The 17,040-nt window shown below is 37.5% G+C and overlaps 1 protein-coding gene across 1 annotated transcript in view; it reads left to right on the top strand.

Annotated features, from left to right (window-relative positions):
- plcb1l (phospholipase C beta 1-like) overlaps positions 1–17,040 on the top strand; it is a 119,626-nt gene that overhangs the window by 86,934 nt on the left and 15,652 nt on the right. Inside the window, exons 12-31 of the mRNA XM_079255624.1 lie at positions 777–859; positions 1,149–1,233; positions 5,861–6,035; positions 6,479–6,565; positions 6,913–6,983; positions 7,229–7,325; positions 7,629–7,713; positions 8,061–8,185; positions 8,356–8,510; positions 8,786–8,950; positions 9,655–9,754; positions 10,029–10,133; positions 10,217–10,332; positions 13,441–13,579; positions 13,711–13,764; positions 14,122–14,341; positions 15,336–15,504; positions 16,471–16,547; positions 16,638–16,727; positions 16,854–16,911. Coding sequence (XP_079111750.1) covers positions 777–859; positions 1,149–1,233; positions 5,861–6,035; positions 6,479–6,565; positions 6,913–6,983; positions 7,229–7,325; positions 7,629–7,713; positions 8,061–8,185; positions 8,356–8,510; positions 8,786–8,950; positions 9,655–9,754; positions 10,029–10,133; positions 10,217–10,332; positions 13,441–13,579; positions 13,711–13,764; positions 14,122–14,341; positions 15,336–15,504; positions 16,471–16,547; positions 16,638–16,727; positions 16,854–16,911 — 2,256 coding nt within the window. The remainder of the gene's footprint in view (positions 1–776; positions 860–1,148; positions 1,234–5,860; positions 6,036–6,478; positions 6,566–6,912; positions 6,984–7,228; positions 7,326–7,628; positions 7,714–8,060; positions 8,186–8,355; positions 8,511–8,785; positions 8,951–9,654; positions 9,755–10,028; positions 10,134–10,216; positions 10,333–13,440; positions 13,580–13,710; positions 13,765–14,121; positions 14,342–15,335; positions 15,505–16,470; positions 16,548–16,637; positions 16,728–16,853; positions 16,912–17,040) is intronic.

Genomic DNA, 17,040 nt, shown 5'->3' with positions numbered 1-17,040 from the left:
AAAGTGGGGCATGCATGCAGCAGATGGCAAATTGTAAGAGACAAGCCTGCACTTCATAGCCCTGAAGAGGAGTGCTGTGGGGCGATCAATCGAAGTCTCAGAGGAGGAGAACACAAAAAGAAAAATATATTTTACTGAAAAAGGAGGACATGAAAGTCTAGGGCGCACCGTAGGTGTGTTTAATAGATGAATGAAGGAAATTTGTATCTAATGATAGTAAGTACCAGCAAAATGAGCTTGATTAAATTAATACAAGAGCAAAACACAAAAACAGAAGTGGTGCCAAAGAAGGAGCACCATAGACAGAAAAGGTTGTATTACGGACAAAGATTTTTATTGAAGGAGATGGTTCAAATGGAAAAAAAAAGGCCTTAAAAGGAGTGAGACTGTTAGTTATGATGGTATAATTGACTCAGACAATTGTTGGATTTAAAATCTGATCATAGTTGTTAAACTGTCTTTGCTGGCATTGATCTGTGACACCATTGTTTGGATTAATTCATAGCTGTAAACATATCTATGCTGTAATTAGCTAGTAATAAATGAATGATAAAACATGCTATAAAAGGTTTATGTTTATATTATTGTCTTATAAACCTCAGCAATTTTTACTATCATCATTTTGAAGTTATCTTCTGCAGCAAATGATAATAATTCTGTGTACAAATAAACAACAAAATACAATGTTTTTAAGTTTTTTCAGATGTTTACCTCTTTTTAGCTTCTGCCCATTTATTCAGCTTATTGAATCATTTGTTGCTTGGTTTGCTGTTTAGGAAGTGATCGAGGCTATTGCAGAGTGTGCCTTCAAGACTTCACCTTTTCCTATCATCCTTTCTTTTGAGAACCATGTGGACTCGTAAGTCAGCAATTTGTTTTGAATCAGAAGCTATAAATGTTGAACCTTTTTGATGGTACAGTACTGTCTGTCACTATGCAGCTGTCAGCTGTCAGTTTTCATTGTTTTTTTTTTTTTTATATCTTTAATAGCTCTGAGGAATTTGAAAAGGGAACATACATATTCATTATATTGACATTTAGTACTAAAATCTCTCTGTGTGTGTGTGTGTGTGTGTGTGTGTGTGTGTGTGTGTGTGTGTGTGTGTGTGTGTGTGTGTGTGTGTGTGTGTGTGTGTGATTATTCCCAGGCCAAAGCAGCAGGCGAAGATGGCAGAGTACTGCCGGTCAATATTTGGAGACGCATTACTGACAGAACCTCTGGAGAAATATCCCGTGAGTACATAAGTTGCCTAAACACACACTACATATGCATGCACTCACATTAACATTCACACTTTTCTGTACTCTGCCTCCTTTTTAACACACACATACATAAAACATGGCTTTGCACGGAGGGATTCAGAAGGAATTAACACACAGATGAGTGCACTAAAGGCCCATCCTTGAATCCTTCTGCAACGCTTCTGCTCAACATGCTGCACTCTTAAATGGTCTTTGAGAATATTTAAGTGATGCATGAATGTTTTTTAACCTTTTCAGAGGATCTGTTTTCATTCAGAAGTATGGATAAAGAGAACCTATTTAAAAGACTAAAATGTTGTGGTTGCCCTGTTAATTGTTGAGGAAAATGATCCATTAGCAAATCCATTAGTTGACCACAGAACTAAATGTGTTTGGTATAGGGAAATTACTGCATTATGGGATATAAACCTCATCCCATTTGTGTAGCATGGTAGTGGTAACATTATGATACTTTGCTGCACTGTATTCCGGATGGTTTTTATTTAAATGTAACAATAAATGCTGAATTATTCCAGTGAAGTTGTAGATAAGTCTGTCGATCAAGTCAGTCCCAAGCGGGGGTCACTTATTGCAAAAAAAAAAAAAAAGTTTCTACTGGTTTATTCATGAAAATTGCATGGAGAAAGCCAGGAACAGCCCTAATTTTCATCAGTTTTGTATGAAGGAATGAGCTAAAAAAAAAACTGATGTGTAGGATTTTTAAACATTTACCAGAAACATTGCAGCACCAAGATATAACCTTAGAGACTGCTCTTTGATATTTTACATTACTAAACAAAAACTGTCTCATTCATGACTATGAATATCTGTTTTAAAGGTCATATTAATATTGAAACATAAAAAAAGAAAATCTCATACTTTACAACGCCATTGTTTCTTCTCTTGTGTACATATTCCTATGATTATATCAACGCAACACTGCAGGACTTTACAATATTTGACCTCCCAAAAGGCTTCTGTCTGATTTTGTTGGGACATTGACATTCACTATATTCATTCTTGGAGTTTGGGATGCTCAACTTTTTTTTTCTTTTCTTGTCCCAAAGCATTACTTTTGCATTATTATTCTACTTTACGGCACCATGTTATCACCAGAGAAAGCAAAGTAAAGCAAAGAAACTGGCAGAGTAAGAGATAAGGCAATAGTCAACACCACTGACTTCTACTGGCTGGAGAGGGCTCAGAAGGGAGACATGAATTAGCTCTTATTATGGCTGTTCAGTAGTGAGGCTTTAAAGCCACTGAAGCAAACGTTTGATGATTCATCCCACAGTCTTTCTTATTCCTCTGCATCACCTCTCTATCATCATGGCAAAGACTGGAAATGACAAGCGTTTAAGATAAAATGGAAGTTTTTTCATGCTGTAATCTAAACATGACTTTCCTTGCAAGCCCTTTATCTGGCATTTCTCTGTTTCCATGGCTACTAGTCAAAAGCTTGCATTGTTCCTTTGTGACCAAACTCTTATTCCCACACCCACCAAAGGCATCTTTGTGTGTAATGACGCAGCCACTTGTGGGAGGAAAATATAAATACCTGTCCTATAAACTCTCACATGCAGGCTTGGATCCCTGTCTTTTGCAATCATGAAAATGCCACCTAAACTATTCCACATGTACAAAATATAATCTTTTACTTTGTCCTTACTGCTTTTGCTTTTTTCACCAGGGATTTTTCTTATCCCTGTGTTGGTATAACATTGTAGAACAGTCGAAGTTCCCACCAGCCTGATGCAGCATTATCTCGCACTCGCAGGGAGCTCCTCCAGCTCCGCCTGCCAAAACCCACTGAGAGTAACAGTCCTCTGACTGAATTTGACATTGAAGTATTATCGGGGAAAAGCCTTTTGAATGGAGTGGCAGAGGGAAAGAGGAGGGGAGGGACATTAGGAGACAAACACCAAGGGAGAAGTTGGAGCGACAGAGAGAGAAAGTGCCATTGAGGAATTAAATTTATACCACAGAGCTTGGAATGAGTGAGAAAGGTGAGAGCAATGACAACCACTCCCCTCTAGCTGTGAGACAGCCGTGTGTACAGCCTATCGAATGAAACATCAGCTCCATAAGTCCATGGAAGTTGGGGCAGGTAATGCAGCTTCGTTAGTTCCAGCTCAGCCAAGGGTTATAATAAAGGGGATTATGGTTGTTTTTTGGGGTTTTTTTTTTTTTTTTTTTTTTTGGTTGAGAAACTTGAATTCCTCTTTCATCTTCACTTCACAAAAACTTTTTTGACTGCAGACATCTTGTGTTTGTTTTGTTTTATCTGTAATAACTCTGCAATATATGAAATATAATCTAAAATATATTTTGCCATTAGGGAAGTCTCTAAAGCTGCATACAAACCAGTCAGAAATCAGGTGGGATTGAAATTAAAATGTACATTTATTCATTTTCTGAACTGCTTAGTCCAATTAAGGGTCACAGGACAGCTGGAGCCTATCCCAACAATCATCAGGTGAGAGGCAGGGTTAGGGTTGGACCCTGGACAGGTCGGCAGTCCATTGCTGTCAAATTGTACAAATATGAGCTATTCACTAAAGGAAATACTCTAAACTGTCTTTTCCAGATATTACAGTTAATCCAACTTAAAGTACAAACAGCAACACCCCATCCATGTCATTTCCCCTCCACACATGTTTACAAATAAACAAAGGAATTGACAGAAATCTTCTAGAAATGTCTGTTCCTTTCTTTTCCAAAGTAATCTAAAAGGCACCTTTCACAATTTCAAACTTTAGGCCTGAATGAATGTGAGAAAATGTTTGTAAAATTTATTAAAACTACACCTTTTGAAGCAAAGGTTTTATTGACAATAAGCACATAATTCAAGCAAAAGTGAGATTAAAAAATGTTGCAAAAAATAGGTGTGTGTTTTACATATGTGCACAATGGTATGGCGACCTACCACTACGTCACGATACCATGTAGTGTTTTAACTCACTACCAGTGAGTTAAAACAGGCACCTGACATGATAAACAAGACACTCATCATAACTGCTTTGTTTGCACTTTGTTGAATAATAACATTGTAAAGCATATATAATGTAACATAATATTATTTATAATACAGGGGTTGGGATATTGTCCATTTTTTTACTCAAATAATGTCAATGACAAAGCAGGTATTAACCAATATATTCCTACATTATCTTTTACTATTTTTAAGTAAAAAGCTAATGGAATGTTTGAAGTTGCAAAAATTTCCCCCTTTTTTCCTTTTTTTTTTTTTTTTTTTTTAACAATCTTTATGGTTTAATTGTGCACAAAAAAAAATCACATTTAAAAAGTCACAGAAAAATCAATAAATGATCTTATTGACAACAACCGTTAACATCTTTGCTTTTAGGAAAATGTGTATTATTTGCTGAATGTTCGTTTTGAGTTTTTGTTGTTTTTCTACATCACGCATCACAGCCAGTTTCTTTTGACAACATGTACATATTAGAACTAGTCACTGATTGTTACTAATTAAGTTTATAAGACTAAATGTTGTACAGTAGACGGGCGACTTTTTACAAATCTAAAACAAAGTCAATTTAAAAACTACAATTACTTTCCACAACTGGCTAGAAATTAATGAGGAGAAATAGTAAAAACAGCTTTTTAGGAACATTTTCAGAGTATTTCTGCCACTACTAGATCTTTTAAACTGCATTTTACCCTTTTTTTTTATAAGCAGCTAACCAAAATGTTTGAGACATTTGGGGTGCAAAGCCTAATTGAATTCATCCAGTTAACTTGTAGTTTAATTCAGCAGGTTTGCAGTACATTTGAGTACAGCCAGGATTACATGTCACATCTAATCATGCATTTAATTGGGAGTGTTGGGAGCCAATTTAAACAGGACGTCTAATCTTTATTGCATCACTTTCTAAAAACAGCAGTCAAGCAGGGTAGAGTCTTTATCTCCTTGGAAAACAGGTTATAAGATGAAAAACAGTCGTGATGTCTGGATGAACCTCTCTTTCCTTCTTCTTGAGAAAGACCATGTAAAAGTAAAAAATGCTGAGGAAAATGGAGGTTATGTTTGCTGCTGATAACTTGTAAACACCAAAACTGTGCATGCATGTGTGTTTATACAACATCACAGGAAACTTTTTTTTAAAATAATAAATTATTGATACTCCTAAACACAGTGATCTCTAAGCAGTGTACCCAATAAATAAATCAGAGATCTTCCTACTTCTGGGCCGCTCTCAGGACAGGATGATGTTGATATTTATTTCTCAGTTTCCTCCCAAGGGTGCAAATGTAGTTGTTGAAAGTGTAAACCTTTCTTGATAAATCAACAAAGGGTTTTTTTTGTTTTTTTTTTTTAAATTTCAGTTCTGTTTTTTTTTTATTACTTCTAACCAGATCTGCTTAGCAGAATCCCTCAAAGTTCATTTTGAAACCAGTTATGGCTTTAATTTACATTTTAGGTGAAATTCCAGTAAAATTAATTAAAATGTTCTAATTTTCCAAAAGGTTGTTTAGCTATCCAAACAACCTTTATGTTTATGTTATTCAGTTATTAACAGAAAAGCAATTATATGGTGTTTTTCAGTATGTTTCCATGCCTGATTCCTCCCATCTGTTTATTTTTCGTTCCATGCAGCTGGAGTCTGGTGTGCCACTGCCCAGCCCAATGGAACTGATGGGGAAGATCTTAGTGAAGAATAAAAAGAAACACACAAAAGCAGATGGAAGCACTAAGAAAAAACTCTCTGAGCAGGTCTCCAACACCTACAGCGATTCCTCCAGTGTGTGTGAGCCCTCCTCCCCTAGTGCAGGTATGGCACCTCATGAACCTATATCCCACAGACGGTGCTATCAGTAGGCATCAGATCTTATTCATTACTATGTAAATGTAGCTAAACAATCAGGGTCCATCTGTGCCGTTGACCAAAACTTTCCAGGAGTTGCTGGAACAAACCCATGGTATTGTTTAGGTATTCATAATTTCCATAGCACTCAACCAGAAGTGGATATTATTAGCTGTTGCTTTTTTACCTGTTTTTACTTTTTTCGTAACATTACTTGTAATCCATCACACTGATTACTGATTCAAGCTTCATTTTAGCACACACTGCCACCTAGTGTAAGAAAATAGGCAGCACCACCAGAAATCCCTTTCAACCAATACACACATCTGGGGTGCAAGGGAGAATATATATGCATATGAGATGCATAAATTCAAGTTAAGAAAAAAATAAAGAAATTGCTTCCATTGCAGGTTCAACTAAAGAGGAGATGGCGGATTCCTTACAGCCCTCGGAGGGTGCGGAGCTCAGCCTGAGGCCACAGGGCAGAAAGTCTATTGGTGAGTCATGACCACAAACTTTAATCCTTAGCAGAAAGCTCATTAGACTCCAGTTACAGGTCAGTCTGATCATTATTTAAAATTAATTTCCTGCATCAGTGTGATTTTAGGTCCGTCCCTTAATCTGCAGGTGGAGAAGCTGGCTCAGCGCCACCAAACTTATGTCAAATCCTCATAAGCTCCGCAAGTTTCAACCTGTCAACATAAACCTAGAGTGTCTTTAAGCTTTAAATGCGACAAGATTAAGAGGCTATCAGCCTCTAAACGTTTGTCATTTTCATTGATTTTGTGGAAATGTTGATTAAACTTACACAGTAATTTATGTTTGGTTATATTTTATGCCTCAGGTGAGGTGGAGGCTGAAAGCGAGGATGAGGACGACGATGATGATGATTGTAAAAAGGGCTCAATGGATGAGGTGTGTATTTTCTAAGTCAATTAATTATCTTTCGGTCAGTTTAAATGTAATGAACATTGACTGTAGCGATGTGGCCATCTTCCCTCACATATGTGACATCTTCCAGTAATGCTTCTGTATTTTCAGTACCCGGAATAATGAGGCCTTTGAGAGTATTTTGGACCTGTAACATTCATTGTCCCTTTGTGAGACATTATGCTGCTTTATGTTGTAATAATTTCTTTTTAATGTTTGTCTTTGGACAGGGCACAGCAGGAAGTGAGGCCTTTGCCACAGAGGAAATGTCCAACTTGGTCATCTATATCCAGCCTGTCAAGTTTAACAGCTTCGAGGGCTCCAAAAGTATGTAATGTCACCACTCTTTGGATATGTATGACAAATAAATTCATATATTTTGCTTTTTTCTTTAAGATAGAAGTAGTTGACTGAAAAACAACCCACATTACAGTGCATCTGTTTCCAGGATGCTTTAGTCTGCAATACTTACAAGCACACTATGTTCCCTGATAGTGCCTACAGGAAGTCTGTTCACTATATTAAACTGTTGTACAAGCATTTGTTTATAGACAAAGAATAATAGACCCTGATTGGGTTTGTCTCTTACCATTTGATTGCTTTGATCAATATCCCCATTTTTACCCACAGAGATCAATCGCAGCTACCAGATGTCATCTTTTGTAGAGACCAAAGCTTTGGAGCAACTGACCAAATCTCCTGTAGAGTTTGTGGAGTATCCTTGTGCATCTCCCTGATGCTTCTGCTTTTTAACACACAGTAGCTCGCAGTGTTTACATCCAATTTATTCCCGTCTTTGTGTACTATTGCTCTATCAGCCTCATTTCCTACTTTATGGTAATTACGGTACACTGAGGCTATTTGTGATTGCTTTTCTGCATTTTCGTCGCTTTGCCTCAGTGGATAAACACGTTTGATGATAATAATAAGATAACATGCAGATTATTGTGTGAGATTTAAATGCAGTCATTATGAAGCAGTAATACGAGATGTTTTTGCAGAGTGAGTTGTAGTTTTCTCCTGCAGATCCCTTTGGCCCTGTCCTTAACCAGCTCTGTTCAGATACAACAAGCTGCAGCTGAGCAGGATCTACCCTAAAGGCACTCGAGTAGATTCATCCAACTATAACCCTCAGCTCTTCTGGAACGCCGGCTGTCAGCTGGTTGCGCTCAACTTCCAGACCATCGGTAAGGAAGGATCAAAAGAAGCATTTCTATTAAAAAGAAAATCATTTCCAAGAAATCTGCTTTACATTTATGTTTAATCTCGCTCAAATTTGGAAAAACTTGGCTCTATTATGCAGGTTAGTTTTTAGGTTTGGGTTAAAAGAAAAACAAAACACCATTGTCATTTACAGATTTATCAATGCAGCTGAACCTGGGCATGTATGAGTATAATGGGAAATGTGGCTACAGACTGAAGCCAGAGTTTATGAGACGGCCAGACAAGCACTTTGATCCTTTTACTGAGAGCACAGTCGATGGGATAGTTGCCAACACTCTGTCGGTTAAGGTGGGTGTACGTTTGTTTATCCGTTTGTGCTGTGTGCGTGTTTGATTACCTTGACGTTATCTGATTGACATGGTTTACTTGGAAAAAGAAGTGAAAGGATTTGCATGGACACTTTTTTCAGAATTGGATGGCCAAACTTAAAAAATAAAAAACCGTTGATGCCAATCTGGATATATTTTTTCCTTCAGCTTTGTCATTACAATGTGATGTTGGTCTTTTTTTAATGTTTTATTTCTCTCTTCATCTCTAACTTTCTGTAATAATTGTCCTTCCAGATCATCTCAGGCCAGTTCCTGACAGATAAGAAAGTTGGCACATATGTTGAGATTGACATGTTTGGCCTACCAGTAGACACCAAGAGGAAAGCATTCAAGACCAAGACATCACAGGGAAATGCCATCAACCCGGTTTGGGAAGAGGAGGCCATTGTTTTCAAGAAGGTGAAAAGGATGGTGTTGCATTAATCCAGTTTAACAAATTTCATGAATGTGCATACTACTGAATTAATAATAGAAACTGAGTCCAGCTCTCATATGCCTGCAAATACTATAACTGATATTCATGTGTTAGAAAATCTCAAACCTTCTTCTTTTTATGTTTTTTTCTTTTTACATTGTTCACACTTCAGTGTAACAGGTAACTGGGGTTGTTTCAGGGGGCATGTTTGTTAATTTACTGGCTGCCAGGCATTGTTGTAACAGAAAGCCTGGTGTGATTTAGAGCATTTTGGCTAATTTGAGGGGACTGTGGAATATGGAGGGCAGATTTGGCCAGGTGTATGCATTGGGGAGTCTTCAGGATGCGCATTCAGGCTTGGGGAGGCGCATTTTGGAAACATTTTGATGCACGCCTGGCTAAATTGGCTTTCCATAAACAGAAACCGAAAAACAAGTCAAAAGACATATTTTACAGCCAGTGACTTAATTAAAAAATCCTTACAGATGTCTCTCCTTTACAACTTCATAAAAATCTTTGTAATTTGTTTTAATATAAAGAAAAAAAACTGCCTCTTTTGTTATGAAACATCTGAGATAGCTGCAGGATTTAGATTCATCACCTTGAAAGACAATGAACACAATAAAATGGTTGTTAATTGTGGTGAGCTGACATACTTATAAGTGCACTTTATACCTGTTATCTATAGGTTGTCTTACCTACACTTGCCTCGATAAGGATAGCAGTGTTTGAAGAGGGAGGGAAGTTTATCGGCCACCGCATCATACCTGTGTCAGCCATTCGCCCAGGTGACAAACCTTTATTTTTATCCACTAAATTATTACACCACAGTATACTTTTAACTCAAAACAGATTAAATATCTGTTGATGGATATACAGTCTATTATTGTCTTAAAATGTGCCATAGAAAGCATCAAAGTATTAAATGGCACAAACAAAGACCAAGCAGTCATGTAAGAATTTGTAGATTACTGCAGCCATGTTTGTTGGCTAAATAAGCTGTACAGTTTGTTTACCATTGTTTTATAACTAACAGACCTCAAATATGACTCAACCCTGCAGGTTATCACTATATCAATCTTAGGAATGAGAAAAACCAGTCGCTGACGTTACCCGCCCTGTTCGTTTACGTTGAGGTAAAGGATTACGTCCCTGACACGTTTGCAGGTGAGACAGAAAAACTAAATGTTTCACAATGATGCCTGACTTGTGATCAGTGGTACAGATACTTTTTTTTCACTTCTCCTTAGATGTCATCGAAGCCTTGTCAAATCCCATCCGCTACGTAAACCTGATGGAGCAGAGAGCCAATCAACTGGCTGCTCTCACTTTAGAGGAGGGAGGAGAGGAGGAAGGGGACAAAGAGGTGTGTGAATGTTTTGTTTATACCACTCTTTCTATTTTGCATGCAGGTCAGCCCACATGGGTGTCTGCTCAGTCTTTGTGTTTATGTGTCATGGATTGGTTGCCAATGAAACCGATCCGTGACACAAGAGGTGAAAGTGGAAGCTGTTCCAGAAAACAGATTTCACTAACTGGATCGAATCCTGAAATCAGAGTCTTGTTTCTGAGATGTCAGGTTAACAGAAAGCAGGCTGGAGAAGGTAAAGATGTGAATACGGCTAAAAGTGTGCAGTTTCAACCCTGGAAATGTTTACATAACGTCCAGCATGATATATGAGCTAGCTTAAAAATGTTTAACCAGGTCGGTGATTGTTTGATGACCTGTGCCTCATTTGACTGAAACGTAATACAGATTTGTCATATTTTAAGAGCGATTACTGAAGTAGTCTGTTCTTTGCATAGAAGCTGTTTTGGACACATCTGCTTAAAAGCCAAACAGGAAAATTTTGTACAAGCGAGCTGTCTGACAACCTGGCAGCTGACCACACTCAGAGCTAAAGTAACTTATCTTGCGAAAATGAGTAACAGGTTTTCCAAAGGGGGATACCCTGGAGGTGGGCACAGTCCCATGATATGTACTGTTTGAGTCCATTAACATAACATCCTCTGGCCTCCAAGGTACAATACAATTCATTTTTATTCATCTTTAGTTGGAAGAGGATTTCATGATGGAATTGACAATTCAACATGATATTTTGTTCATTTATTAAGAAAAGGTGGAGAAAAATTTGAGTATCCTAAACTGTATAAAGCATTTACCGACATTTACTGAGACACGAGTTTGACATGAGAACCGATGAGCCAATCAGCATCATAAGTGGTACTGAAGGTGCTATCATCCTGTTGGAAAGTGTTGGAAAGCTGCTATGTATTTCATGTTTTTTCCCCTACAAGTCACAAAGAAGTATGCTAAAATGTCTTATTAAAACAGACCCCCCCTTATTGTAAAACACAATCTGGCCTAATGATCAAAATACATTATTAAAGAGAATAATAGGAAGTATATATAATGTTACTTTTAAAAAAATGGATTTGGGGACAGGCATAGAAATTATTTATTAACAAAAGAAGGGTTTAAAAGGCCCAGAGAGGCAACAGCATGAAATAACTTGTTTTCATCACAGATCCCAAATGTTAGATACTTAAACCATCTCATTCTCTTCAGATCTGGTTATTTAGGACTTCAGGTGTTTTTATGAGTGGCTTTTTGGATTTTGAACACAAACTCTATGCATAAGTATATCCATGTGTTTTAAGGTGAAACCCAGAATTTTAGTTGTGGTTTTATACCGAACAGCTCAATCCTAACCCAGACCGATAACATAACTACATGCCTCAGTTGTAACAGAACATTTTAGCAACGGAGACGGAGAAGAGTTTAAACAAAAAATATGATTTTCTGCCCTGATTTCCTTCCCTCTGACATGATATGTACTACTCTTATCAATTTTTAAAGTATTTTAAAAAATCCTATATTACAAACATACAGGACAGAAACACTTTGAATTATGTATGTTTGTGTTTCATGTGTGCATATAGATACATGTACATGCATGTATGTGTGTATGTATGTCATGTGTATACATTTATGTACATGTAAATGTGAGCATGTTTATAATTATATGTATGTACAGTTTAATTTGTGGAAATCATTACAAACTGTGTTAAAATGTGGAAAATAGTCCATCTATAAAGTGAATGACTTATGAATGTATGGCGGCTACTATGTAGATTGATAATACCTTTTTTTGCCATTATGTATTGTAAAGAAAATTGACAGACCTTTGCTGGTGTGTTGTTTTTTATAAAAGAAGAAGTCATTATAAGATCTTATCTTCTTCCTACTCCTTTTCAAGCATGGTGATGCATTGTGCTTTGTTTTGTTTTGTACTGTACCATTTTGGTTTCCTTCTGCATGACCATGTGAGAAATAAACTATCAAACTTCAAACAAAAGGTACAACTCCATCAGAGCACACACCACAAGATTAATGAAGAGTTGTATTCCTTTGCCATTAAACACTGCACTGAAGATACACTTTATGCAAATTTAACTGTGCAATGTTTATTCATACTATTTATTATTCTTTAGTGCCTGTGCGATGATACTTGACTAATTTCTGCATTTTTTTCTCAAATGTATCAGACAGTATTATGGGGTGTGAAGTTAAGGGACTGTTGAGTGTGTGTTTTGTAATTTTATCCTTTTTTAAAATGAAGCTTTGGTTTCAGTTTGCACACTAGAATTTTGTTGTTTGCAGTGTTCAAGACAAATAATTGTACTTTGTTTCAATGCAGTAGGTAAAATATTTCTTTGGAAACAGCTCCCACCAATGGCCATCCACAGTATAGCAATAGCAGTCAGTAAAAATGAAGATGATGGGATAGAGTATGACATTTAGTATAAAATATACAGGTATTTTAAATGATTTAATACTGTCAAAATTTCTTCAGATGTTGGCGCAATGCAACAGTGAAAAGAAAAAAAGGGTTGCTGTCTGAGCTGTGATGTGAGCCGAGGCAGGATAGGGCTGTGTTGGGTTTTTAGTAAAGGAGAAAGGAGGTTTGTCCCTCAGGGTCCTCTTTTATCTGCTTTGCCGGTTGATATGATTACCCACAAGGACTGCTGACAGAGAGATGTTTCATGTTGTGACCATGGCAACAGTAACCAAAAGAGGTAAAGAAAAGGCAGGGCTTCGTGCGGGGAGATAAAAGTAGAGACTGCAGACAGAAAGAAAAGGAACAATCTGGCTAGCATGATGAGAACAGAGATTGTTTGAAATTGTATTAACCTTTACAAAATGATAGTGTGATGTATGTGAGCTAACGGGAAATTAGGATCTGCTGAACCTCAGCACATGAAGCCATGCTGAGAGTGGGTTACCATAGCTATGTCTACAAGCTGTCTTGCAGGACGCGAGTTCAAGTGAGTTTGAGAGGAGATACAGCAGCTAAAATTTCCAATTCAAATCAAAGATAAAAAACTTCTCATATATAGGAAATGTCGGTAAAACAGAAACAGCTTCTCCGCTGTCTTTACATCTAATGGACTGATATGTTTGTGGGTACAGGTGGAGGCAGGAAGTGATGTGCCCTCGGAATCTAAAGTGGATCAGAGGACGGCGTTGCCGGCAGAGAATGGACTGAGCCACACACCCATTATCGCCCCAAAACCCCCTTCACTGGTTGGGCACCAGCCTCAGTCTGCAGGTACTATATTGTAAACAGAAACAAAATGCGTACTTGTCAATATGAACTAGAGCCATATCAGTATATTTTGAAGGTGTTTCATCATTTACACACACAATATTATTCAATCTGTGAACTTTTGGGGGGAACAGGCTCATTGAAACCGTCAGTGAAGACTGAAGACATCATACAGAGTGTTCTCACTGGTAATAAACTTTTCTAAACACTTACACTGGTCTTTCATCTTTGGTTAACAATTTTATTAGTTTTTTTATGTTTTTAATTTGAAGTCACTTGAGCTTTTGACGCCCAGACTGATTCATTTTAGATGTCGGGTACAGAGTTTTCTTGGGAACATCTTGAATCTTTGTATCTGCAATGTTCAGTAAATTATCCATGCAGCCATTAATCTTTTGTTCTAAATCTTTCTATTTTATTAAAACTTACTTAGACTGAAGAATCTCACTAAGTAAATACACTGAAATTGATGTTTTGCAAAATATTTTTATAGCACACATTTTTTATGCAGACTTTTTCTGTGGTCTTCCATCCTTTCTCTTAAGAACTAGAGGCTCAGACACTGGAGGAGTTGAAACAACAGAAGGGCTTTGTTCGAGAACAGAGAAAACAGTACAAGGAAATGAAGGAGCTGGTTCGCAAGCACCACCGCAAGACCAGCGAGATGATTAAAGAGCACACAGCTCGTGTATCTGAACTACAGAGCCAGCATCAGCGTCGGCGCTCATCCTTGCAAAAGAGCCACAAGCGAGATGGTAAGAAAAGGTAGGTACACCCTCCACTTCTGCTCTTCAGTCCAATTTTTGTTTGTCCTTTTCCATCATCTGTTTTTTAAAAAGAATCAACATGAAAACAAGCCAAGACAGCTGAGAAAAAGTTGTTTTTTGACTGTTTTACAAGAGGTTTTTTGGAAATGTAGACAGTGTCCATGATGATGTATCCTCAAGAGGTTACGGTTGCCACAGTTAGCATTTTCAAAGAAAGGAGGTTTAGGGCATCGGAGACGGAAGAGAACATCTCATGTACGAGCACTTATGAGAATAATAACCACTATTTTCTACACACATCAAAGAGAAAGGCATGCAACACTCTAAAGTTAGAGGCATGCCACTCACTCTTCCTTCACACAAAGAAAGACCACTTCTATGTGGACATTTTTTCCAGTTCAATAGTCTGTTCTTCCACTGCAATCTCTATTTGCACCATCTGAGGCAGAAATCCAGCTGTGGGAATGCTGTAATAAGAAAACAACAGTGTCACACCAAAAGGGATTCATACTCAATCTTGATACTTACACAGTATACTGCGATTTATTCAGATTACTGCATAATCCACTCCACAAGCAAATATTCCTGTCTTCAGGAAGAAATAAAGAATTATGTATAGACTTTGCAGCAGACTTGTTCCAAGCCTCTGTGGCTTGTTTAGTGTTAACTTATAAATCTGTTTTCAGATCGCAATGAGCTAGCTAGTGTCATCCTCAGAGGGGTACCACACAATTCAAAGATGTTACTTTTAGAATAGGGTTCCTTCCTTTGCTAACATGCACATGCATTTAAAGAAAGTTGTCAGCAGACATAAAATATGCAGGAATACATTTTGAAATCTTAAGTTATTAAAGCTCTGATGATACCTGTTTCATTTATAGACACATATAGATTGCCTTTATTTATTGACATATATTGTGTGTGTGTGCGTGTGTGTGTGTGTGTGTGCATGTGCATGTGTTTCGGACACATATTTATATGTGTGTCTCCAGTCGTTCTGAACACTCCTTGTCAAAACTGGACCAAGAACTGTTTGAGCTGGACCAAGAGTGCAACCAGAGACTGGCGGAGCTAAAGGAGCAGCAGCAGGAGCAGCTCCTCACACTTCGCCAGGAGCAATATTACAGTGAAAAATACCAGAAGCGAGAACACATAAAGCAGGTACTCACTCAGAAATACATGCATATATAGATGTTAGAGCAGCTGCGCTGGCTTGTGGTTTGGTAAATAGTAGGAACAAAAATGCTCTTGTGCTGTCTATTGCTTATTTTCAAGACTACTTTTTTTTTTAAACTTCTTTTATAACTATGTTAGAAGGTCTTTTCTTTAATATATGCATACAGGACTTCAGGACACTACACTTGTTGTGTCAACATGCTCTCTCACATGATAAAGGCATACATATTGCTGTTTATTAGCTAATAGTTTGCTGTAATGTCTTTTAAATTAATCAGTAGGTAAACTTATTGTTTGATGTCATTACCCTCTCATGAACTGAGGGATTTATTATGATAGGACGATATAATTTCCTTAATGTCATGCTGGAGCTCCAAATTTATGTGTTTTGTTTTTTTTTAGTTGCTAACACTCCTTTTGGAAATCAGTGTACCCACATGAGCATTACATGTGAACATACATAATATAGAGTATAGAGTTAAACAGACACCACACACTGACAGTAGCTTCCCCTGACTTGTTTTGGATGTGCAATATACTGATAGTTTCCTACAGTTCTAAAGATCCCAGAAGCCAGCACAAATATGTCAAATGAATCTTGCAAAAACTCCAGGTCATCCCCCTGTAGAATATTACAGACATAATTTTGCTGCCTGTGCTAATGTTCTGTTGTATGGGGTGGAAAATAAACGTGTTCTGCTCTAGTGCATCTGCACAGTGAACACAGCTGAGGTATCAGACAGGCTTAGCCAAGCGAAAGGCAACAAGCACAGTGGACTGAGTTGCTTACCAATCTGAATGTATAATTATAAGCAGAATCACAACAAGCCTTGCTTCAGCTGAAAGAAGTGTTAACTGAAGTAAACCCTGAATAAAAGTGGATGTTTTCTGTCTTTCTTTACTCTGTTTTGGTTTTACTCTCCCTTATTTTCTCTGTTTGATGCTCTCCAGCTGGTTGAGAAGCTAACAAGCATAGCGGAGGAGTGCCAGAGTGCTCAACTCAAAAAGCTCAGAGACATATGTGAAAAGTAAGGTTGCACGTTGCAAACGATTTGCACAAACACATTCATACAATCATAGCAAACTCCCTTTGCTGACATTTCTCCCACCATCGGTAGAGAAAAGAAGGATCTGAAGAAGAAAATGGACAAGAAAAGGCAAGAGAAGATAAACGAAGCCAAGTCTAAAGACAAGAATGTGACAGAGGAGTAAGTGTGTATGTGCCACACAAGTAATCAGTGTTTACCTTGTGTGGAGTTGGATTGTTTTAATCACCACTAGATGTCGCCACAGACTGATGATGTTGCTTATTTGTGATTGGTTGCACCACACAGAGAGAAGTTGGAAATCAACAGATCATTTGTCAACGAGGTGGTGCAGTATATCAAACGGGTAAGCATTGTTATGGTTGCTGTGTGCTTTTATACAGAACTCATATTAAATTAGTTAATTGCATTTAAAATTGTGCACTTGCTTCATATTCACATTTTGACTAATTTTCCACTTAGAGGCATCTCCTTA

Source organism: Telmatherina bonti, assembly GCF_933228915.1.
Source record: "Telmatherina bonti genome assembly, chromosome: 16".
NCBI lineage: Eukaryota > Metazoa > Chordata > Actinopteri > Atheriniformes > Telmatherinidae > Telmatherina > Telmatherina bonti.
This window is presented reverse-complemented; position numbering and strand designations above follow the sequence as displayed.